Source organism: Erigeron canadensis, chromosome 3 (assembly GCF_010389155.1).
Source record: "Erigeron canadensis isolate Cc75 chromosome 3, C_canadensis_v1, whole genome shotgun sequence".
NCBI classification, from domain to species: domain Eukaryota; kingdom Viridiplantae; phylum Streptophyta; class Magnoliopsida; order Asterales; family Asteraceae; genus Erigeron; species Erigeron canadensis.
Genome location: NC_057763.1, coordinates 7,669,607 through 7,687,301, shown reverse-complemented (window position 1 = coordinate 7,687,301; position 17,695 = coordinate 7,669,607). Strand labels below are relative to the sequence as shown.

At 37.1% G+C, this 17,695-nt stretch overlaps 1 protein-coding gene across 1 annotated transcript; it reads left to right on the top strand.

Annotated features, from left to right (window-relative positions):
• Window positions 1-5,427: 5,427 nt before the first annotated feature.
• On the top strand, window positions 5,428-17,229 carry LOC122594373 (protein DETOXIFICATION 16-like). The gene is made up of 9 exons (XM_043766839.1): window positions 5,428-5,682; window positions 5,772-6,316; window positions 6,839-6,925; window positions 7,009-7,065; window positions 7,144-7,382; window positions 11,630-11,748; window positions 11,827-11,913; window positions 12,126-12,158; window positions 17,203-17,229. The coding sequence occupies exons 1-9, from the start codon at window positions 5,428-5,430 to the stop codon at window positions 17,227-17,229; spliced, it is 1,449 nt and encodes a 482-aa protein (XP_043622774.1).
• The last annotated feature ends 466 nt before the right edge of the window (window positions 17,230-17,695 follow it).

The following is a 17,695-nucleotide window of genomic DNA, read 5'->3' as shown; positions in this document are numbered from 1 at the left end:
TTATTATTTTAATTGTTAAGCTATATTGATACAAGACTTTATTTTCACACAATATTAGTATGAATTATTTTATATTAATGACAAATAGTGCCCGCGCGTTGCGGTGTTGAGATGGTGGGGTGATAAGGTCAAGACATAAAGTATGATAGCCAAATGACTTAACCGTACGGGCTCTGCCCTGGGATTTAAAAATTCGTCAAAATGAAAGAGTATGAAGTTTTAAGAACACCCATACAATTTTTATAATTTATTGATATACAGTTTTTGAGATAAAAGATTTTGAATGAATTAAAAGAATAAAATGATTTATGGAGGAGAGAAAAAAAATGAGTGGTTGAGATTTTGAAGAAAGAGAAAAATGAACAGTTGAGATTTAAGGGTATTATAGGTATATTAGGTAGAGATATTTAAATTAGTGAATAAGGAAGAAAGGTAATTTAGGTAGTTCAATTATTTAATTGAGATTTGAAAAAAAAAGGCAAAATGCTTTATAAGATAATATTAAATAATTGTTAGTGTTATTTATCTTGTTATGAGTAGCTAATTTATTTTATCATCTTTTTGTTTTGAAAAGTGTGGATCATTTGCTTGCAACAGGGGATCTAGCTTACGTTGTCTTAACCGGGTCCGCGCTAAAGAGCCCCCTTACCCTCAATACCTAGTAGGAGGAGAAACTCCTAACTAAACCGCCTGAAGGCACGCCATTTAATTGGGGTAAAACCCTGCTTCACTGGAGGAATTTATTTGTGAAACACCTTTGAAATGTCCTTTTCATGTCTCGAACTCGAAACTTCCAACATGAAAAGCTGGTGCTCAACCATTGAGCTATAAGGGGAAGTACACTTATATCACCAATATCATCTACCGAGATGAAATAAGACATTATGTGACGGTTGCATTATTTTATTAATTCAATGTTGATTTCAATTATTATTGTGTCGAGATCTTGATGAATTGATTCTTTATTAATTATTATACTGATATTGGTGATATATATGTTCTTCGTTAGTGGTACTAGTTAAATATATATATGATTTCAATTGTTTATCTTTAATCGGTTGTCACTAATTCATGGTATGATAGTGAATGTCATTTTAATAAAAGGATTCATTTTGTTAACTTGTTGATTAATGGTGGGTGGTACCACGTTGTTTTCACATAGATACAATTGTTAATTCGATAATCAAATAAACTAGTTGTTTAGGGAAATTGTATAAAGCATTGGTGGTACAAGATTTTACAAAGGAACCGATTAATTAGGTGATTCAAATGATTTTATAAACGTTGGTGGTACTAGTATGTGTCTTTATTTGGTCACGATTATCATTGTCAACTAAATTGAATTTGAGCTTAATCATGAGCAACCCGAACTGTTGTCCAGTGGATTTGAGGTAGATGACTTTTAATTTTATTGTTTAAAAACAAAAACTCTCTTTTCAATTAATTCATCGGAATTACTAACTTGATTCTCAATCTACTAACGGATTTCAAAAGCAACGTGACAATTTGGTCATCACCCCCCCCCCCCTTTTAATTTGAATTGCATTATTTGAACAATTTATGTAACTTTAGTCCTTGTGATCGACATAGGATTTACCCAGTTAACTATACTGTATACGAACAGGTCTACTACATGTAAGTGTGTTGTAGTCAGTCGCTAGGTGATTCGTGTTTATAAATTATAAAACGCGATTTCACACATCACCACCTACGCCATTTTGTTCAACCATCGCAGGTTATGTTCCCTTTGCTACAAGAGCAAAAACTTGTACTATTACACCACAAATAGTACATCTGGTCGGTTGCAAAATCTGTTTTTTATACATCCGACATCCTTTGAGTTGTGGCTTGAATTTCTTAGGTTATCCAAATAGACGCTACGTCCAAAACCAACTTGTACAACATGTCGTTGGTCCGTATTGTCGGGGTGACTTTAACAAAGAGGATCTTCAGCATATAGTGAACAGGAGCATAATTATAGATAGGTGTTGGAGTGTTTAAAGTCGACCCTAGGTGAAGGGTTTTGTATGTGTCGTACTTACCGACAGAGATCTGGCCCACATGAAAGCATGCAAAACTGTTATGCCGGAAGCAAAACATTTACTTTGTAGTACCCACATATGGAGGAACATTGGCATTCAACGAGCAAGGCAAATGGGGGCCTTTTTACGGGTGGGGGAAAAAACTTTATGAATCGCGGACACTAGAAGAGTGCACCGAAAATGAAAAAGATTTAAAAGAGAAGATGGGAAAAGATTTAGAAAGTTGTGAAGTGCACATGAATATATATTTTTTTTGTTGGTAAATCACATATATCCACATGTCTTAACCCAATATTATATTTACAGAGATCCAAGTACCTGCAGAAGGAGTGGCTTTCCCCGTACAAGGAAAAGTTTGTGTCTTTTTGGGACGATCAACATCTCAACTACCGTAAATACACTACAAACAGAGTTGAGGCTGAGCATTCACTCCTGAAGTCCGAGTTGAAGGGCCAATGTATATTTTACAGAATCATTAAATGTGTTAATTCTATCCACGTCTGTCAACACACAGAAATCAAGGGACAACTAGAAGTGAGCAGGATTTATAGACACGGTAAACACAACTATCCATGTTTGAAGGACCTGCTTTGTGTTGTATCTATGACAACTCTGGATATTATCGTTGAAGAAATTGATCGATTCAAAAATAAGATGGGTAAAGACTGGAAAAAGTGCGGGTATAAGGTTCGGGCTAGTTGTGGGCTACCATGTGCTTGCCAAATAGCCTCATACATGCATTAAAGTAAGTATATTTAAATATTCCATACTTGAATTTTTTTTAAATGCAAAAAATTTATATTTACTTTTAAATAATGTAGGCAAACGTGTTGAGGTTGATAAGATAGATGGCTTTTGGAAAAAGCTAGAGTTAACACCGTCGACGTGCCTACCAGACAATGATCATCGAAAAGATGGAGACGATGACGAATGTATCGATGATTTAGTAGAGGATGTTAAGGTAAAGTTGAAGCAACGGAAGCCCAAAGGAAAAACTGGATATCAAAAATAAAAGACATCGTCTATCCGAGGAGAACCAACATCAATGACCCTTCCGTTATAGAAAATAAACGTGCAAGACCAATCGGGTCAAAGAAAAAAATGCCTCAAGTAATCGAAATTCGAAGTATAATTAGTTGATTTATCTTTTATGTAAGTGCACCCTATTTGTTAGTATATATCGAAGTATAATTAATTCATTTATTATTTGTTGCAGGTGCCCGGCATTAACATACCAACGACAAACATAGCACCTTCCAGTCTTCAAAAATCCAAGTCGGTGCAATTTTCCTGACTGACTTTCCAGGATACCAAGTCTATGGGGGCGTTTTCCGATCATTTTTCGTAGCCGTCATTCTTTGCAAAGGGCCAATATGGTAGACACAGTGAATATGTGAGCACACAATCACGTTTCCCAGACACTGCAAGTTTCTTCGACGAACCTGAAAGCTAACCACAATGGCTTTAAAGTGGGAGACACAAAGAATATGTGGGCACCTAATCACGTTTTGTGGACACTACAAGTTTCTTCGACTATCCTAATAGCCAACCACAGTGGCCTCAAAGTGGCAGACACAGTGAGTATGTGGTCAGCGAATCATGTTTCCCAGACATAAAAAGTTTTTTCAGAGATACTGATAACCAAACGCATGGAGAAACGTTCAGCTTTGTTGATCAAATCTTTGGGGGACCACAGACATACAACTTCTTTGAACCGCAGACACACAACTGTAATTTATTAAACTTAGGAACGAAACCTGCAAGTAGAGAACTCGATGGTTTTTTTAATATTACTAAATTAAAGTTTTTATATTCTAGTGTTTTTTTTTATGAACTAAAGTAAAGTTATTAACATGAAAACATCAAAATATTGAGTTTACGATCCGAAAATACAAGGCTATTTGCCATCATCTATTATGCTTACAAGTTCTGATTTTGACGTGGTTCTAAAAAATTAAGGTAAATCCAAAACTCTAACCAAACATATTATATATATATATATATATATATCATTATTGTTTATTATAATTTAGCTTTGATCATTATTATACGTTAAGCACAATTTATTTCATATTCACGAATCGTGTAAGAATCATATTCGAATTTCTTTATGCTATCATCTATACAGCTACCGTACATCGTGAGGGTACTGGATAGTAAGGTATATAAATATCTGGAGGGTCTACCAGGATACAGTCTCTAATAATAAAACCATAGTTGTCGACTCGTAACTTTTGACTCTACCCGAAAACATGATTCTTTGACTCGTGACTCGGAACGTGACTTGACTCGTAAGAGTCTTGACATTTTTAAGTAATACATAATGTATAATTATATATATATGTGAACTTTTTAGAAGCAAAATATAAGTTCGTTATCTTAATAAATTGGGTTAAATCCATAAAAAGGTAACCTATTTACACGAATTTCCTATTAAAGGTAACCTATTTTGTTTTCGTCTATTTAAATGATCAATTTTTCAAAAAATTCCTAATAAAGGGTATCTCGTTAGTTTTTAACAGACGGAACTCGTTAAGTGCCACATCATCTATGCCACATCATCAGTTTTGCTGACATGGCACTTGACTTTAACCGGTCCAAGTCAAGTTAAGTCAAGTGCCACGTAAAAGTCAAAGTGCCACGTCAGCAAACTGATGATGTGGCATCGATGACGTATCACTTAACGAGCTCCGCCTGTCAAAAACTAACAAGATACCCTTTATTAGGAACTTTTTGAAAATTGGATCCTTTAAATAGACAAAAAGAAAATAGGTTACCTTTAATAGGAAATTCATGTAAATAGGTTACCTTTTTATGGATTTTTCCTTAATAAATTTACCAAAATATTACATATTCAATAGATTTGAGACATAAAGTTACAATTAATCTAAGTTTGCATTAAAATAATCAAAACTACATAGATAACACACAAAATAATGTAGAAAATTAAATATAATATATATATATATATATCACCATAGTATCAATCTACAATAATTATAAGTTTGCGACTCGTGACTCGTTCCAAGCTCACGCAGCGACTCGTAAGAATCTGGATAAAAATGAGTCACCTAACGAGTCGACTCGTTTTTGGTGTAAAAGGACTCGACTCGTAAGCGTCGACTCGTGACTCTTAAGAGTTTAACAACCTTATTTGAAGAGAAACGAATGGGACAAAAGTTATATTTTTTATTAACAAGTAGGTGCAAGAGGTTACATCGAATACTAGAGGTTAAAGCATCACTAAATTTATAATGCATGTAAGACAATGTGATGTATAATAACATTGATAGGAGATATCTTAAGAACAACTTGGTGCTAGAGGTTACATCTCACTATATATGTAATTGCCATTTCGATTACTGACAAAAAAAATATATTAGGAATGGAAGAGGATGAGCATCAAAGACCACATTTGGGTCAAAACTCAGAAAAGAGGATGGCGTCCAACAGCAAAGAGAAGATATTTTGTGAATTCAAGAAACTGTTATACTTAGCAGGGCCTTTGATTATTGTGAATCTGCTGGTGTGTGCGTTATCAATGATTTCGCTAGTGTTTGTTGGTCATTTGGGGAAGCTGGCTCTCTCCGGTGCTTCAGTGGCTACTTCTTTTACTTCTGTCACTGGTTTAAGTTTAATGGTTGGTTTTATATGCATCTTTTTTTTGTCCCTGCTTTTCCCCTGCTTTAACAATTGCTTAAAGTTTAATTTTATTTCGATGGTGAATAGGTTGGACTGTCAAGTGCTTTAGATACATTTTGTGGTCAATCTTTTGGTGCAACAAAGTATCACTTGTTAGGAATTCATATGCAAAGAGCGATGATTGTTCTAATGTCAGTTAGTGTCCCTCTAGCGGTTATATGGTTTTATGCAAAAAAAATGCTTGTGTTCATGAGGCAGGATCCTGAAATCTCAGCTGAAGCCGGGTTATACGCAAGATATATGATCCCTTGTCGTTTTGCATATGCATTACTCCAATGCCTTGTTCGTTTTCTACAATCTCAAAACAATGTTATTCCTGTGATGTTAATCACTGGGATTACGACTGTGCTTCATGTTTTACTATGTTGGATTATGGTATTTAAATTTGGGTTGGGAAGTAAAGGTGCAGCATTGGCTAATGCAATTTCCCTTTGGATTAATGTGATCTTTTTATCTGTTTATGTTCGTGTTGCATCTTTGTGTAAGAAGACTTGGACTGGCTTCTCAAAAGACGCTTTCATTAACATTCCAACCTTTTTGAAGCTTGCAATTCCTTCTGCAGTCATGATCTGGTAATGCTGGTAAAGGCTCTAGATTCATATATTTATAAGTTTTGCTAATGACAGTCCTTGCCTCTAGAGACAGCTCATGTAGAGCAAGGCTTGAAGTTTTTTTCTACCTTTAGTACAACCTACCTTAGGTAGGGTGAATGTCGTTTACATCTCAACCTCCCCCATACCATAGTCGAAGACGGTATTGAGACTCAAGATCCGTGGAAGACAACATTGGTTGTTACTTATATTTGCTAATGACAACCATGTGTGCATAACATTGTTTAGGAGGTGGACTTTTTATATGCAACATACGAACTTTTTATGCAAGTTATTAGGGCCGCCATTAAAAACATCCTTTATTTATCGATGATGTTTACAAAAGCTTTTGAGCTCTCACTAAACTGGTATGAATGGGCCAATATACTATCTTTATTTGTTTAGAGAAGATCCAGAAGTAACTTTTCATATACAGTAAAGAAAGTTTTGCCTTTCTTGTCAACCCATATTAAGAAACTCGTCATTGCTTGCATGTTTTATCAGTTTAGAGATATGGTCATTTGAGATGATGGTGTTGCTGTCTGGTCTTCTTCCTAATCCACAGTTTGAAGCTTCAGTTCTTTCTATAAGGTTAATCGATGGCTTTTACGCAAAACATTGAGTTCTGTATTATGTACTTTGTCATCTAAAGATGTGATTTATCTGTGTGACAGTTTGAATATAGCCGCAATGATGTTCCAAATTCCTCTTGGTTTAGGCGGTGCTACAAGGTGATATTGAGCATTCAACGTAATCGGATATCAAGTTAATTTGTTTGTTTTCTTACATTTGTTCCATATTGTTTGCAGCGTAAGGGTTTCAAATGAATTAGGTGCTGGACGGGCACAAGTAGCACGTGTAGCAATACATGTTTCCATGTTTTCTACGGTGACTGAAGGTGTATTTGGTGCAATAATATTGATTTCAGGCCGAAAATTATGGGGTTATTGTTATAGTAGCGACAAAGAAGTTGCGAGTTACATTGGACAAATGCTGCTGCTTCTTGCAGGATCTCATTTTATTGAAGGCATCCAATCTGTGCTTTCAGGTTAAATCCAGTCTATGAATTATCAATGAGCTGCTTTAAATTAATGTATCTATCAATTATGGAAATTTTTTTTGAAACAGTGTTTTTGGGAGGGTGTTTTGTCAAACAAGTTTTCTCAAAAAAAATTTATAGAAGCGGGTAAACCGGCTTTTCAAAAGTTGGGTTCAATAAAGTTGGTTCGAAACCGGCTTTCCAAAAGCCAGGTTCAAAAAAGGGACTTTGAAACTGGCTTTTCAAAAGCCGGGTTCAGAGTTGTCAAGTGGAACAGTAGCAACTTGCAGAGAATCTTTGACTGGTACAGTGCGATGTGACTAAAGCCTGAACCCGGCGTTTGAAAAGCCGGTTTCGGCCGAAACCCTAACACGTGTTAGGACCTGGTGAAACCCTAATACCACATGTAAACCTAATTCATTATTTATCTATATATAGTATATGTGATGTATCTTGAATCATTATCAGTATTTCAACAAATATTTTCAGATAACATTTCAAACACTTTAATAGTTATATTTATAAAAAATGACATCTTCATCATCATTCAACCCAATTGTAGTTCTGTTAATATGGGATGACCGTGTATCATTCGTAAATGGGATCCTTCAAAATGGAGATCCATCGAAAAGAATAAGTTTCCCACTTTTTCACGTAATGACTTATTCACAAATTTGTGATATGACTTACAGTTGTTTTGGTGTTTCAAAACAAGACTTCAAATTGCAATTATATTTGTGGTATGAATTTAAGGGTGTTCCTTTTAGGAATTTAATTACGGATGATAATACTTTGGCAATGATTTATCATCTCGGTGAAGTGCAATTTGAAGTGAAGTTCGAGCCTACTTTTACAAACCAGTTGTTAAGCTTGACTCAAAGCCAGTGTTTTTTTCAAGGGAGTAACCAGCCAGAAGATGATGAAGACAACGAAAGTGATGAAGATAATGACGGTGACGAAGACAATGACGATGAAGACGATGAACATGTTGAAGATCATGAAATTGACCCAATGGGTGGTGGATCAAGTGACGAGGCACCTTATACAAGCGATGATACCATCGACGCATATAGCGTTGATGAGGATGTATCTGGAGATGAAGAAGAAGAAGGGGCTCATGTACAAGGTCCTTTGGAGCATGAACAACTTCTTAATCTTGTAGATGATAATGAAGATCGTCTAATGCCATTCAATGAAGTTCAAGAAGATGTGGTATTTTGGTCGCAAGAAAGAAATGTGATAGAAAAAGGAATGTTTTTTCAAACCAAGGCGGAGTTTGTACACGCTGTTAGGCTTTGGAACATAAGAGAAAACAAAAAACTTATTGTTATGGATACGAGGCCAACGTTTTGGAAAGCACAGTGCATGACCAGGGGGAAGAATTATCGTGGTGTCATGGACCGGGTCCCGTGTAGGTGGGTTGTAGTTGGGTCTAACAGAAACAGGTTAGGATTGTTTTAGATCACAAAGTGGGTGGAGAGTCACAATTGTTATGGAGAAGTGATATCTAACAACAACCGATGTATGACAACAAGTATGATTGCTTCTGAAATTTTGTCGCAAGTGCGTGAGGAATTAACTTTAAAAGTTAGACAGATCCAGGCGCAAGTAAAAACAACTTTCAATGTTGATGTGAGCTACGCCAAGGCGTGGAATGCAAGAAGGTTAGCAATTGAAAGGTTGTATGGAACTTGGCCGAGTAACTTTGATGCATTGCCCAAGTATGTTGCTGAATTACAACGTGCTAACCCAGACACTGTTGTGGAATGGCTCCATTCTCCAACCAATTCAAGCCATATACATACATTCAAGTTTGTATTTTGGGCGTTTGGACCGGCAATTAGGGATTTCCAACGTTGTATTCCGGTGATCTTTGTCGATGGCACTCATTTGAAAGGCAGCTACAAGGGTAAGTTGCTAACTGTAGTGATGAAGAACGCCAATGGACAACTATTGCCGGTCGCTTTTGGCTTGGTTGATGAAGAGTCTAATGAAAGTTGGGCATGGTTTCTAAATCTCTTTGAAGAGCATGTCGGATCCAGCGGCAGGATGATTTGTGTATCATTTCAGACCGTCACCAAGGCATTCTTAATGCAGTGAACCAAATTGAGGGGTGGCATCATCGGTATCGTTTGAGGCACGTTTGTAGCAACGTGAACTCGCACTTCAAGAACAGGAGAATCAAAAATCTGGCTTGGGTTATCGGTTCGACATCCCAATCATCCAAGTATACTTGGGCGATTAATCAAGTCAAAGATGAAGATGATGCTGTTTGGCCGTATTTGAGAACATTGGTTTGGATAAGTGGAGTCTAAGGCATGACTCGGGGCTTCGTCGGTGGGCTAACTTAACGATGAACATTGCCGAGTGCCAAAACAATATCCTTGGTAAGGCTCGAATGCTACCTATTAGAGCTTTAATTGAGAGCACTTTTACTTGGACAAGAGACCATTTTGTCAGCTAATACCGGAAGGCCAGTAGTTGGAACCCACCACTAGCTCACAAAATGTGGGAGGTTTATCAAATGCGTGAAAGAGCCTCAACAAGCCATAAGGTGGAAGTGTTTGATGAACGAACAGGAAATTACACGGTTCGAACAAACCAAAGAAATGCACAAGGCGAGTACAGTTACAATGTTGTCATGGGCGAGAATAGGAAAAAATGCTCTTGTGTAGCTTGGCAACATCAAAAGTTTCCATGTTCTCATGCCATTGCTATTTGCGGATATAGACAAGAGAGAGCTGCTAATCTTCCAAGTAAGAGGTACACAACTAGGACGTGGATAAATCAGTATAATGTCGCACTTGCTCCCCTCCGAGAGGTGAATTATTGGGTGCAGGTAGATTGGCAGATCTAGGGAGACCCAGAAAAAATGGTGACGCAAAGGGGTAGGAGACGCACCAGACAGTACCGGAACGAGATGGATGAGAGTTCTACCAGCAGATCTTCAACCTCAAGGCAACAAGCTAGATGTGGTGTTTGTGGTCAATTGGGCCATAACAAGAAGACATGCCCTGGCCTTTGAATATGACAATAATGTTGTCGCTTATCTGTTTCCGTTAGTTTGTGTTGTTTTTGTGTTTTGTTTTAATAAGTTTAGTTCCTGAATTCCTAGGTGTTTTAATGTAAGATGATGCTGTTTTAATCTTTTTTAGGCAGTTTCAATATGAAACTTATGTTTGTTTTTTCTTATTCGGTATCCTTTTGTCACTAATTTTTTAAAAAACAAAAAAATAAAAAACAACATTTTATTGTTGCAACTCAATTTTATTGAAAAAAGAAACAACTACATAAATGCCAACAGTCACCGTCATTACGGTGAATGTATTCACCGGGCTCATAGTGAGGTGAGGCTGCACGTTCGGGGTCTTGTGTTGCGTATTCCTCTCCCGGATCAGTCACGTAACCGTCAGGCCGCCTACCCACCTGGCCAAATGAAGGTTGAAAGCGCTGCGCTTCATCAAGTTGGCTCGTTATTGACATAGAGCCATGAGTAAGATTGTTAATGGTTATGTTCATCCATTCGACCTTCGACTGCAGATACATCAAATACCTTCGGTCTATTTTATTCGGATTGATCACTGTGTTACGTTCTGCAAGTTCGGCCTCGAAAGCCGACTTTCTTTGTTTTAAACAATCAATTATGCCTTCCACGTCCTTTTGAACCTTGAAATCGGCAGCCATGTGAGACTCAATGGAGTTCCATGCTCCAGCCTTAGTGATATTTGGGTATGCACCACTACCAGAAGATGCTTGACCTGCCATATTTTTTTTAATTTATTGACTTGTTCTTCTTCACCTCGTATACATACACATATATGGTTTGCAAAGGAAACATATATATATATATATATACAAATTTCGAAACCGGCTTTTCAAAAACCGGTTTCGAAGTTAGTGCCAATGTCCACTGTTGCTTTCTGCTCGTGTCGTCACATCAACCTGACAACTCTGAACCCGGCTTTTGAAAAGCCGGTTTCAAAGTCCCTTTTTTGAACCCGGATTTTGGAAAGCTGGTCTCGAACCAACTTTATTGAACCCGGCTTTTGAAAAGCCGGTTTACCCGCTTCTATAAAAAATTTTTTGCGAAAACTTGTGTGACAAAACACGCTCCCAAAAACACTGTTTCAAAAAAAATTTCATCAATTATGTGACCGGTGTCACCATATATACTCACATCTATTATCTATACTTTTATACTACATTAACATTAATTCCTTTCAAATTACAAATACATTTTGACTTCAATTGGCTAGGTGCTGTTAGAGGAAGCGGACGACAGAAGACAGGTGCAATTGTGAATTTGGGAGCTTATTATCTTATTGGAATTCCTTTGGCTGTCTTATTTGCTTTTGTATTTCATATGGGAGGAAAGGCAAGGACATTTGTGTTTTATTCCAATTAACAGCACTCATTTGAAAGATTTTCTTAGTAATTTTCTGCAATTATGCAGGGGCTTTGGTTGGGGATCATTGCAGCATTATGCACACAAGCGCTATCCCTTTCGATTTTGACTGTACGCACTAATTGGGAAAGCGAAGTATGTATACTTATTTTATTTTTTGTTTCTCAGAATCAATATGAATTGTATAAGGTGACTTCCATCTAACTGATATGATCATGCTATATGAAAGTGTTGTCATCAAGTATGTAGTTAGAGGAATATACTTACAAAAAAAAAAAAAAACGGTAGAGGAATATACTTACAATAGAAGCTCATTCTAGTGTTTGTTTAATTTCTTGAAATTGCAGGCAAAGAAGGCTAATCATAGAGTGAATGATTCTGTTATCAGAGATGAAAGTATTGTAGCCACCAATGTGTATGAAGAAGGAACTCAATCGAAGATAGAGACAACCCAATGTGTGGACGATCGAAATATTGTACAGCAATGTTAAAGTAGATACAAGAAACTATCCGTAACACTTAACAGGGAAATCTAAGGATAATAAGCTAGAGGAGGCTTACTTCTTCATTATATTGTACAGATATAGATATTACTCGAACCAATATATAGAAAGTGTAATTATATCCCGACATAATCCTATGTCTATTGGTTTTGGGGTGTATGAGCCATATTTTTCTTCAGCTACAAGACCGCACAAACCTTGCTCAACAAACAAAAAGAGAAGAAAATGAACAATTCTCGTCCATAGTATCGCTCGAAAACAATGCATCAAACATTTGAGAAACCCAATCAATCTAACTAGAAAAAACAATGCATCAAACATTTGACAAACCCAATCAATCTAACTAGAAAATAAACCATGTCACTTAGCTCACATAAGAAAAAGTCCGTCTGCAAATATTTTGTGGATTCTCAATGAAAAAAACATGAATCTGTGTATCTTTTTTATCACAAATTTTAATTTTTTGAACAATAAATTTATCCATTTCGATCGATATAACATTTATCTTCATTTTTTTTATAAATAATATGCATAACTTAATTTGTTGATGAGCATTTTTATTAGTATTTGTTAATGCTCATCCTGTATTAGCCGAGAGTAATGATCTTTCCGTACATCATATACATGTTTGTCATGTACGGACCAATTCAATCATTTTGAAGTATCACACTAATCAATTTGTTTAAAAAGTTGCAACTTAACTTCTTTTTGTCATGATGACCACAAACCCATGACAATGGACTAATACGTACATTGAGGAAGCTTCACATCATTTATTATGTGAATTCTGATAAACTAGATTATATAATCATATTCTTCGACTTCCACCTACAGACAATATTTCGTTGTCGGATTGTGACTTCCTAAACAATATACCACCCCTTCTCTTACTCTTCTCCTGCATATATTGGAAAAGTTTAGATACTGATACGGATCAAGAGGTGGCAGAAGGTTGGGCTGGGCTGGGCCCTTATTAATTAATTACGGTTTATTATTATTAGTTAATTATGTGGTCTCCAAGTAAAAGGAGCATGGTTGGATCAGTGGTAAACATCCTTGTCTTTGGAGACAGAGGTCATGGGTTCGATCCTCATCCCATGCAAAGGTTGGGGGGCCTTTTCTACCATTTAGGTAGAAACTGGAAGCAGCCTTTCTACTTAGGTAGAGGTAAAGTCTGCCTACATCTTAACCTCCCCCATACACCGTAAAGGTATTGGGGCTCAAAACCCGCGAAAAGTGGCACTGAGCAGTTACTTACTTACTTACTTTTTATGTGGTCTCCAAGTTAGAGGTAGGGTTATGTCCTATTTAAATAAGGCTTTTAGCCACCGTGTTTTAGGTCATTGGAGAATTATTAGTGTTTAGTTATTATTCACGGTCTTTTTTCATTCGGAGCTGCTAAGACTCAAACTCAGTATTTATCTATCTAATAATACAACAGCCGACTTTTGTTAGTTATTTTTTTGTCTTACATTCTTTTGTTGTGAAGATCTGGTCTGTACCGTACCAATTGGTATCAGAGCTACCATCTTGCTACCTCTACCATCTTGCTACCTGAGGAATGTGTCCGAAGAAAACATCTTCATCAACAGAGGCGTCTGATTTGGAAAGGGAAGTGCAGCAGTTACGTGCTGCATCTGAGCAATTTCAACTCAGCACTCAACAATTTCTGGTTACAACGGAGTCGCGTTTGGAGACTATTGAAAAGGCTCTGTTAGGATTGAAGGGGACGTGTGATCAGTTGACTGCAATAGGTGATAAAAGACGTTCGGAGTTTTTGATGGCACATTCAGAATTATTGGCAGCACTTGCTAAACTAACACCATCTCAGCCGTTAACCCCAGCTTCGACTTCTCAGTCGACACCAACTCTTTCAGCTTCGTCTGTGACTTCAATCCCTGAGTTTCAGTGGCAGCTACTCGAACAGTAGGTTAGATTATGGGGGTAGTGGTAATGGGAAGGAGGGTATCTTCAAAGAGGGTCATCGTCCTCCAGCTTCTGGTTTTGAGGGATCTGATACGAACAGGGCATCTGGTTCTCGTATATTGAACGGGGGAAATGATTCTTTCTTTAAGGGGATTAGGGTTGGGGGTCAGCCTTTTACTGGGGGTTAGCCTCTTGTTAGGGCTGATTACCGACTCAAGAAGCTGAAGATGCCTTTATTTGGAGGTGACGATGTGTACGGTTGGATTTATAAGATGGAACGCTTCTTTGATGTCCAAAGGTTCACACAACTAGGGGATCGGCTGCGGGCTACTGCGTTTTGTTTGGAAGATCAGGCGTTATTGGTTTCGTTGGAGGGAGCGGCGGGAACCTTTTCATCATTGGGATATGCTGAAGGCTTGTATTTTGGACCGTTTTCAACCTTCTCAAGCTGGGGATTTGTATGAGCAGTTCTTGTCCATTAAGTAGGAAGCACTGTACGGGAATATGTGAGCTTGTTCGAGAGGATGGCGACGCAGTTGGGGGGAATTGTTGAACGGATCATGATTAGTACTTGACAGTCCACGAATGCACAACTTATGTTATAATTAAGCTAGACAAGAAAGTAAATAAGAAGGTAAACAACAAGAATAAAGACAAGTTCAAATGTAATAAATCTATGCAAGTATAATCATATGTATCATTGATTAAACGATGAATACATGATCGATATTACAAACTTGACTTACAAGAATACAAATGAACAAAGTAATTGCTAAGTCTAGACACACTAAAAACTTATACAATTACAAGTGACACACACTTTTGAGGTGACAAACACACTTGATACAATGCGGCTGTGTTGCCTTTTATAGAGGAAAAATTAGGTCAACACAGCCTTCCTTTGATGGTGATAGATGGTGGTTGTCGACGTCCCATTGGCTCCTTGTACTTTTATGCAAGGGCCCTTGGCTTCTTTACCAAAACGGGTATGAGAGAGAAAACCCTTGTTTTGGTCCCAACTTTTATCTTTACCATATAAGGTATTTTACAGTTGGAAGAACCACCATGTGAGTTTTGTCATCATCTGGTTTGAAATCTTCCCGCCTTGACCAACAATTTGGGCAACATCCAACCCGCTGAAGAGTCACTGGACTCGCTAAACACTCGCTGACGACATACGTCAGCGAGCAAATTTGGTCAGCGAATCCAAGACTCAACAGTACTTTCATAAACGGATTAAAGCCAGAGATACGTACCGCGGTTCGATTGTTACAACCGCGGGGTTTATATAATACTTAAACTAGCAAATATGATTGATGATGATAGAGCTAGCGACAGGGCTGAGGTTGTTAAAGGAGATTTCAAGTGCGGAGTTGGGTTTGGTACTAAATCAACAGTTGGGGATATAGATGTTGTAGTTGGGGATCTTACATAGACAAAACACTTGAGTGATGCTGAGTTTGCGGATAAAAGAGCTAAGGGTTTATGTTTTTGGTGTAATGGTAAGCTTGGCCTGGGTCATCGTTGTCCAGAGAAGGATTTGAGGTGCCTTAGTCTACTTATAGACCCAGAGGAATAAGAGGCAGACGTGATGGAAGGTCCACCCAAACCATGGAATCCTGGAGCTAAGATTGATTGAACTAGAGTTTGAAGCCACACCTTGAGGACAAGGTGTGTTGTGGGGAGGGGAGTAGTGATACGGATCAAGAGGTGACAGAATGTTGGGCTGGGCTGGGCTCTTATTAAAATAGTAAAATAACAATAAACTCAATCCACACCTCCTACACGGTGACTACAAGCCTTATTTAAATAGGACAACCCTAACTTGGAGAACAAATTAACAATTATTAAAAGCAACACTTAACCCTGCGTATCAGTTACTCATCTGTCTATGTCTATCTTCATAAACAAGAAATCCTTAACCAAATTATTGATATACACACATCACCTGTAACAGAAAATCTTGAGATTTTGGCTGAGCAGATAGGTTATCGTTAACGGGCAAAACTGGAAAAGAACATAGCACAACAATGAGACTAGTAAAATAAAGAAACATTGGTGTCTATCCAGATGTCATGGATATATACCTGGAACTATTGAACTCTCAAGAAGTGATGGTGGCTTGTAACGGCTACAAGTGTACATAAAGAGTGGGACTTCTTCATCCACGACAAATTCATCATCTTCGTTAATATTTTTGACATCTGAGATGGCTGATTTTGGCATAATATTGTATATCAGGCATTAGTAAGTGGAAACAAACTGTAAAAAAAAGACTAAAGTCGTACGTGGTCTGATATAACGAGAGTTGTATTTTGGATTGTATTCCCTCTCGGAAACTTTGGCTAGAGCAATCTTGTGAGAATAATCTTGGCAGGTCAGCAACTTCTATTGGGTAAATCAATAAACAAGTCGATCAATATAATCAGATAATGCAAGTTCCATGAGGTGATTAATGTGACTCACTTGATTTAGTAGCCTTAATTTCTTATCAGTTTGGTAGATTGAGCTAGTTGTAGATAAATGTTGATCAAGATTAGCTGAAACTGATCTTAAATGATCCACAACAGTCACCAAAGCGCTGCATATGTACTCCTTTGTGTTCCTTATAACTCTGCAAATGTGATTGTACATATCTCATTAACAAAGTGGACTATCAAACAGAGTTTCTAGAATACAATCACATATAAAGCTAGGAGATTTTCATGTTTTGAGAATCTAAACTTTACCTATGTACTATTTTCTTCTATCTTTGTAAATACAAGTTGTGGTGCATTCTTTAGGAATTTAATTAGTGATTCATTGTAATTTATACGGGTTAGGAGGTACTGAGCGTACACCTGGCATATTCTTCAAGTTAATTAGACCTTTTGCAATGGTTGTATCAGTTCTATTTTTGATGTTAGTTAATTAACAAACAGAAAACAGTAAGCTTTATTTTACTCACTTGCAAGACTTTTGGTGTAAGCCTCATGAGACAATTGTAACCTAGCAGAGTCTAACGCAGCTCCCCGTGGTGTGACTGGTGATATAGTCTTTTTACTTACAAGTTATAGCTTATAAGTGATATACACCGAAATGGTAGTGGTTCTATTTAATATGTTGTTGTGCAGATCATAACCATTATTCTTACTGTTACAACAATATCGATTTTTGTCATAATGAAGGTTGAAACACTTCATAATAGAAAATAAAATAAAATGGGAGAACTCGATATGGAAATATAAAGTGGGTAGAGTTGCTCACAGCTGCTTTTGCTTAGATTTTAAGAAAGTAGATTGATATGATTCTGCTGCCTGGTGAAGCTGCGAACACAGCCCGTTTAAATCCTGCAACAAAATATATATCCAATTAATGTCAAAACATGAAACATATTAATCAAATACTTAAAGTATTTATGAAAACACACAAGAAGATCAGATAGGTGTAGTTGCTGACTTGAAGAGATTTGTTGAATTTGTTGCCATTTTCTGATTCAGTTTGTAGGT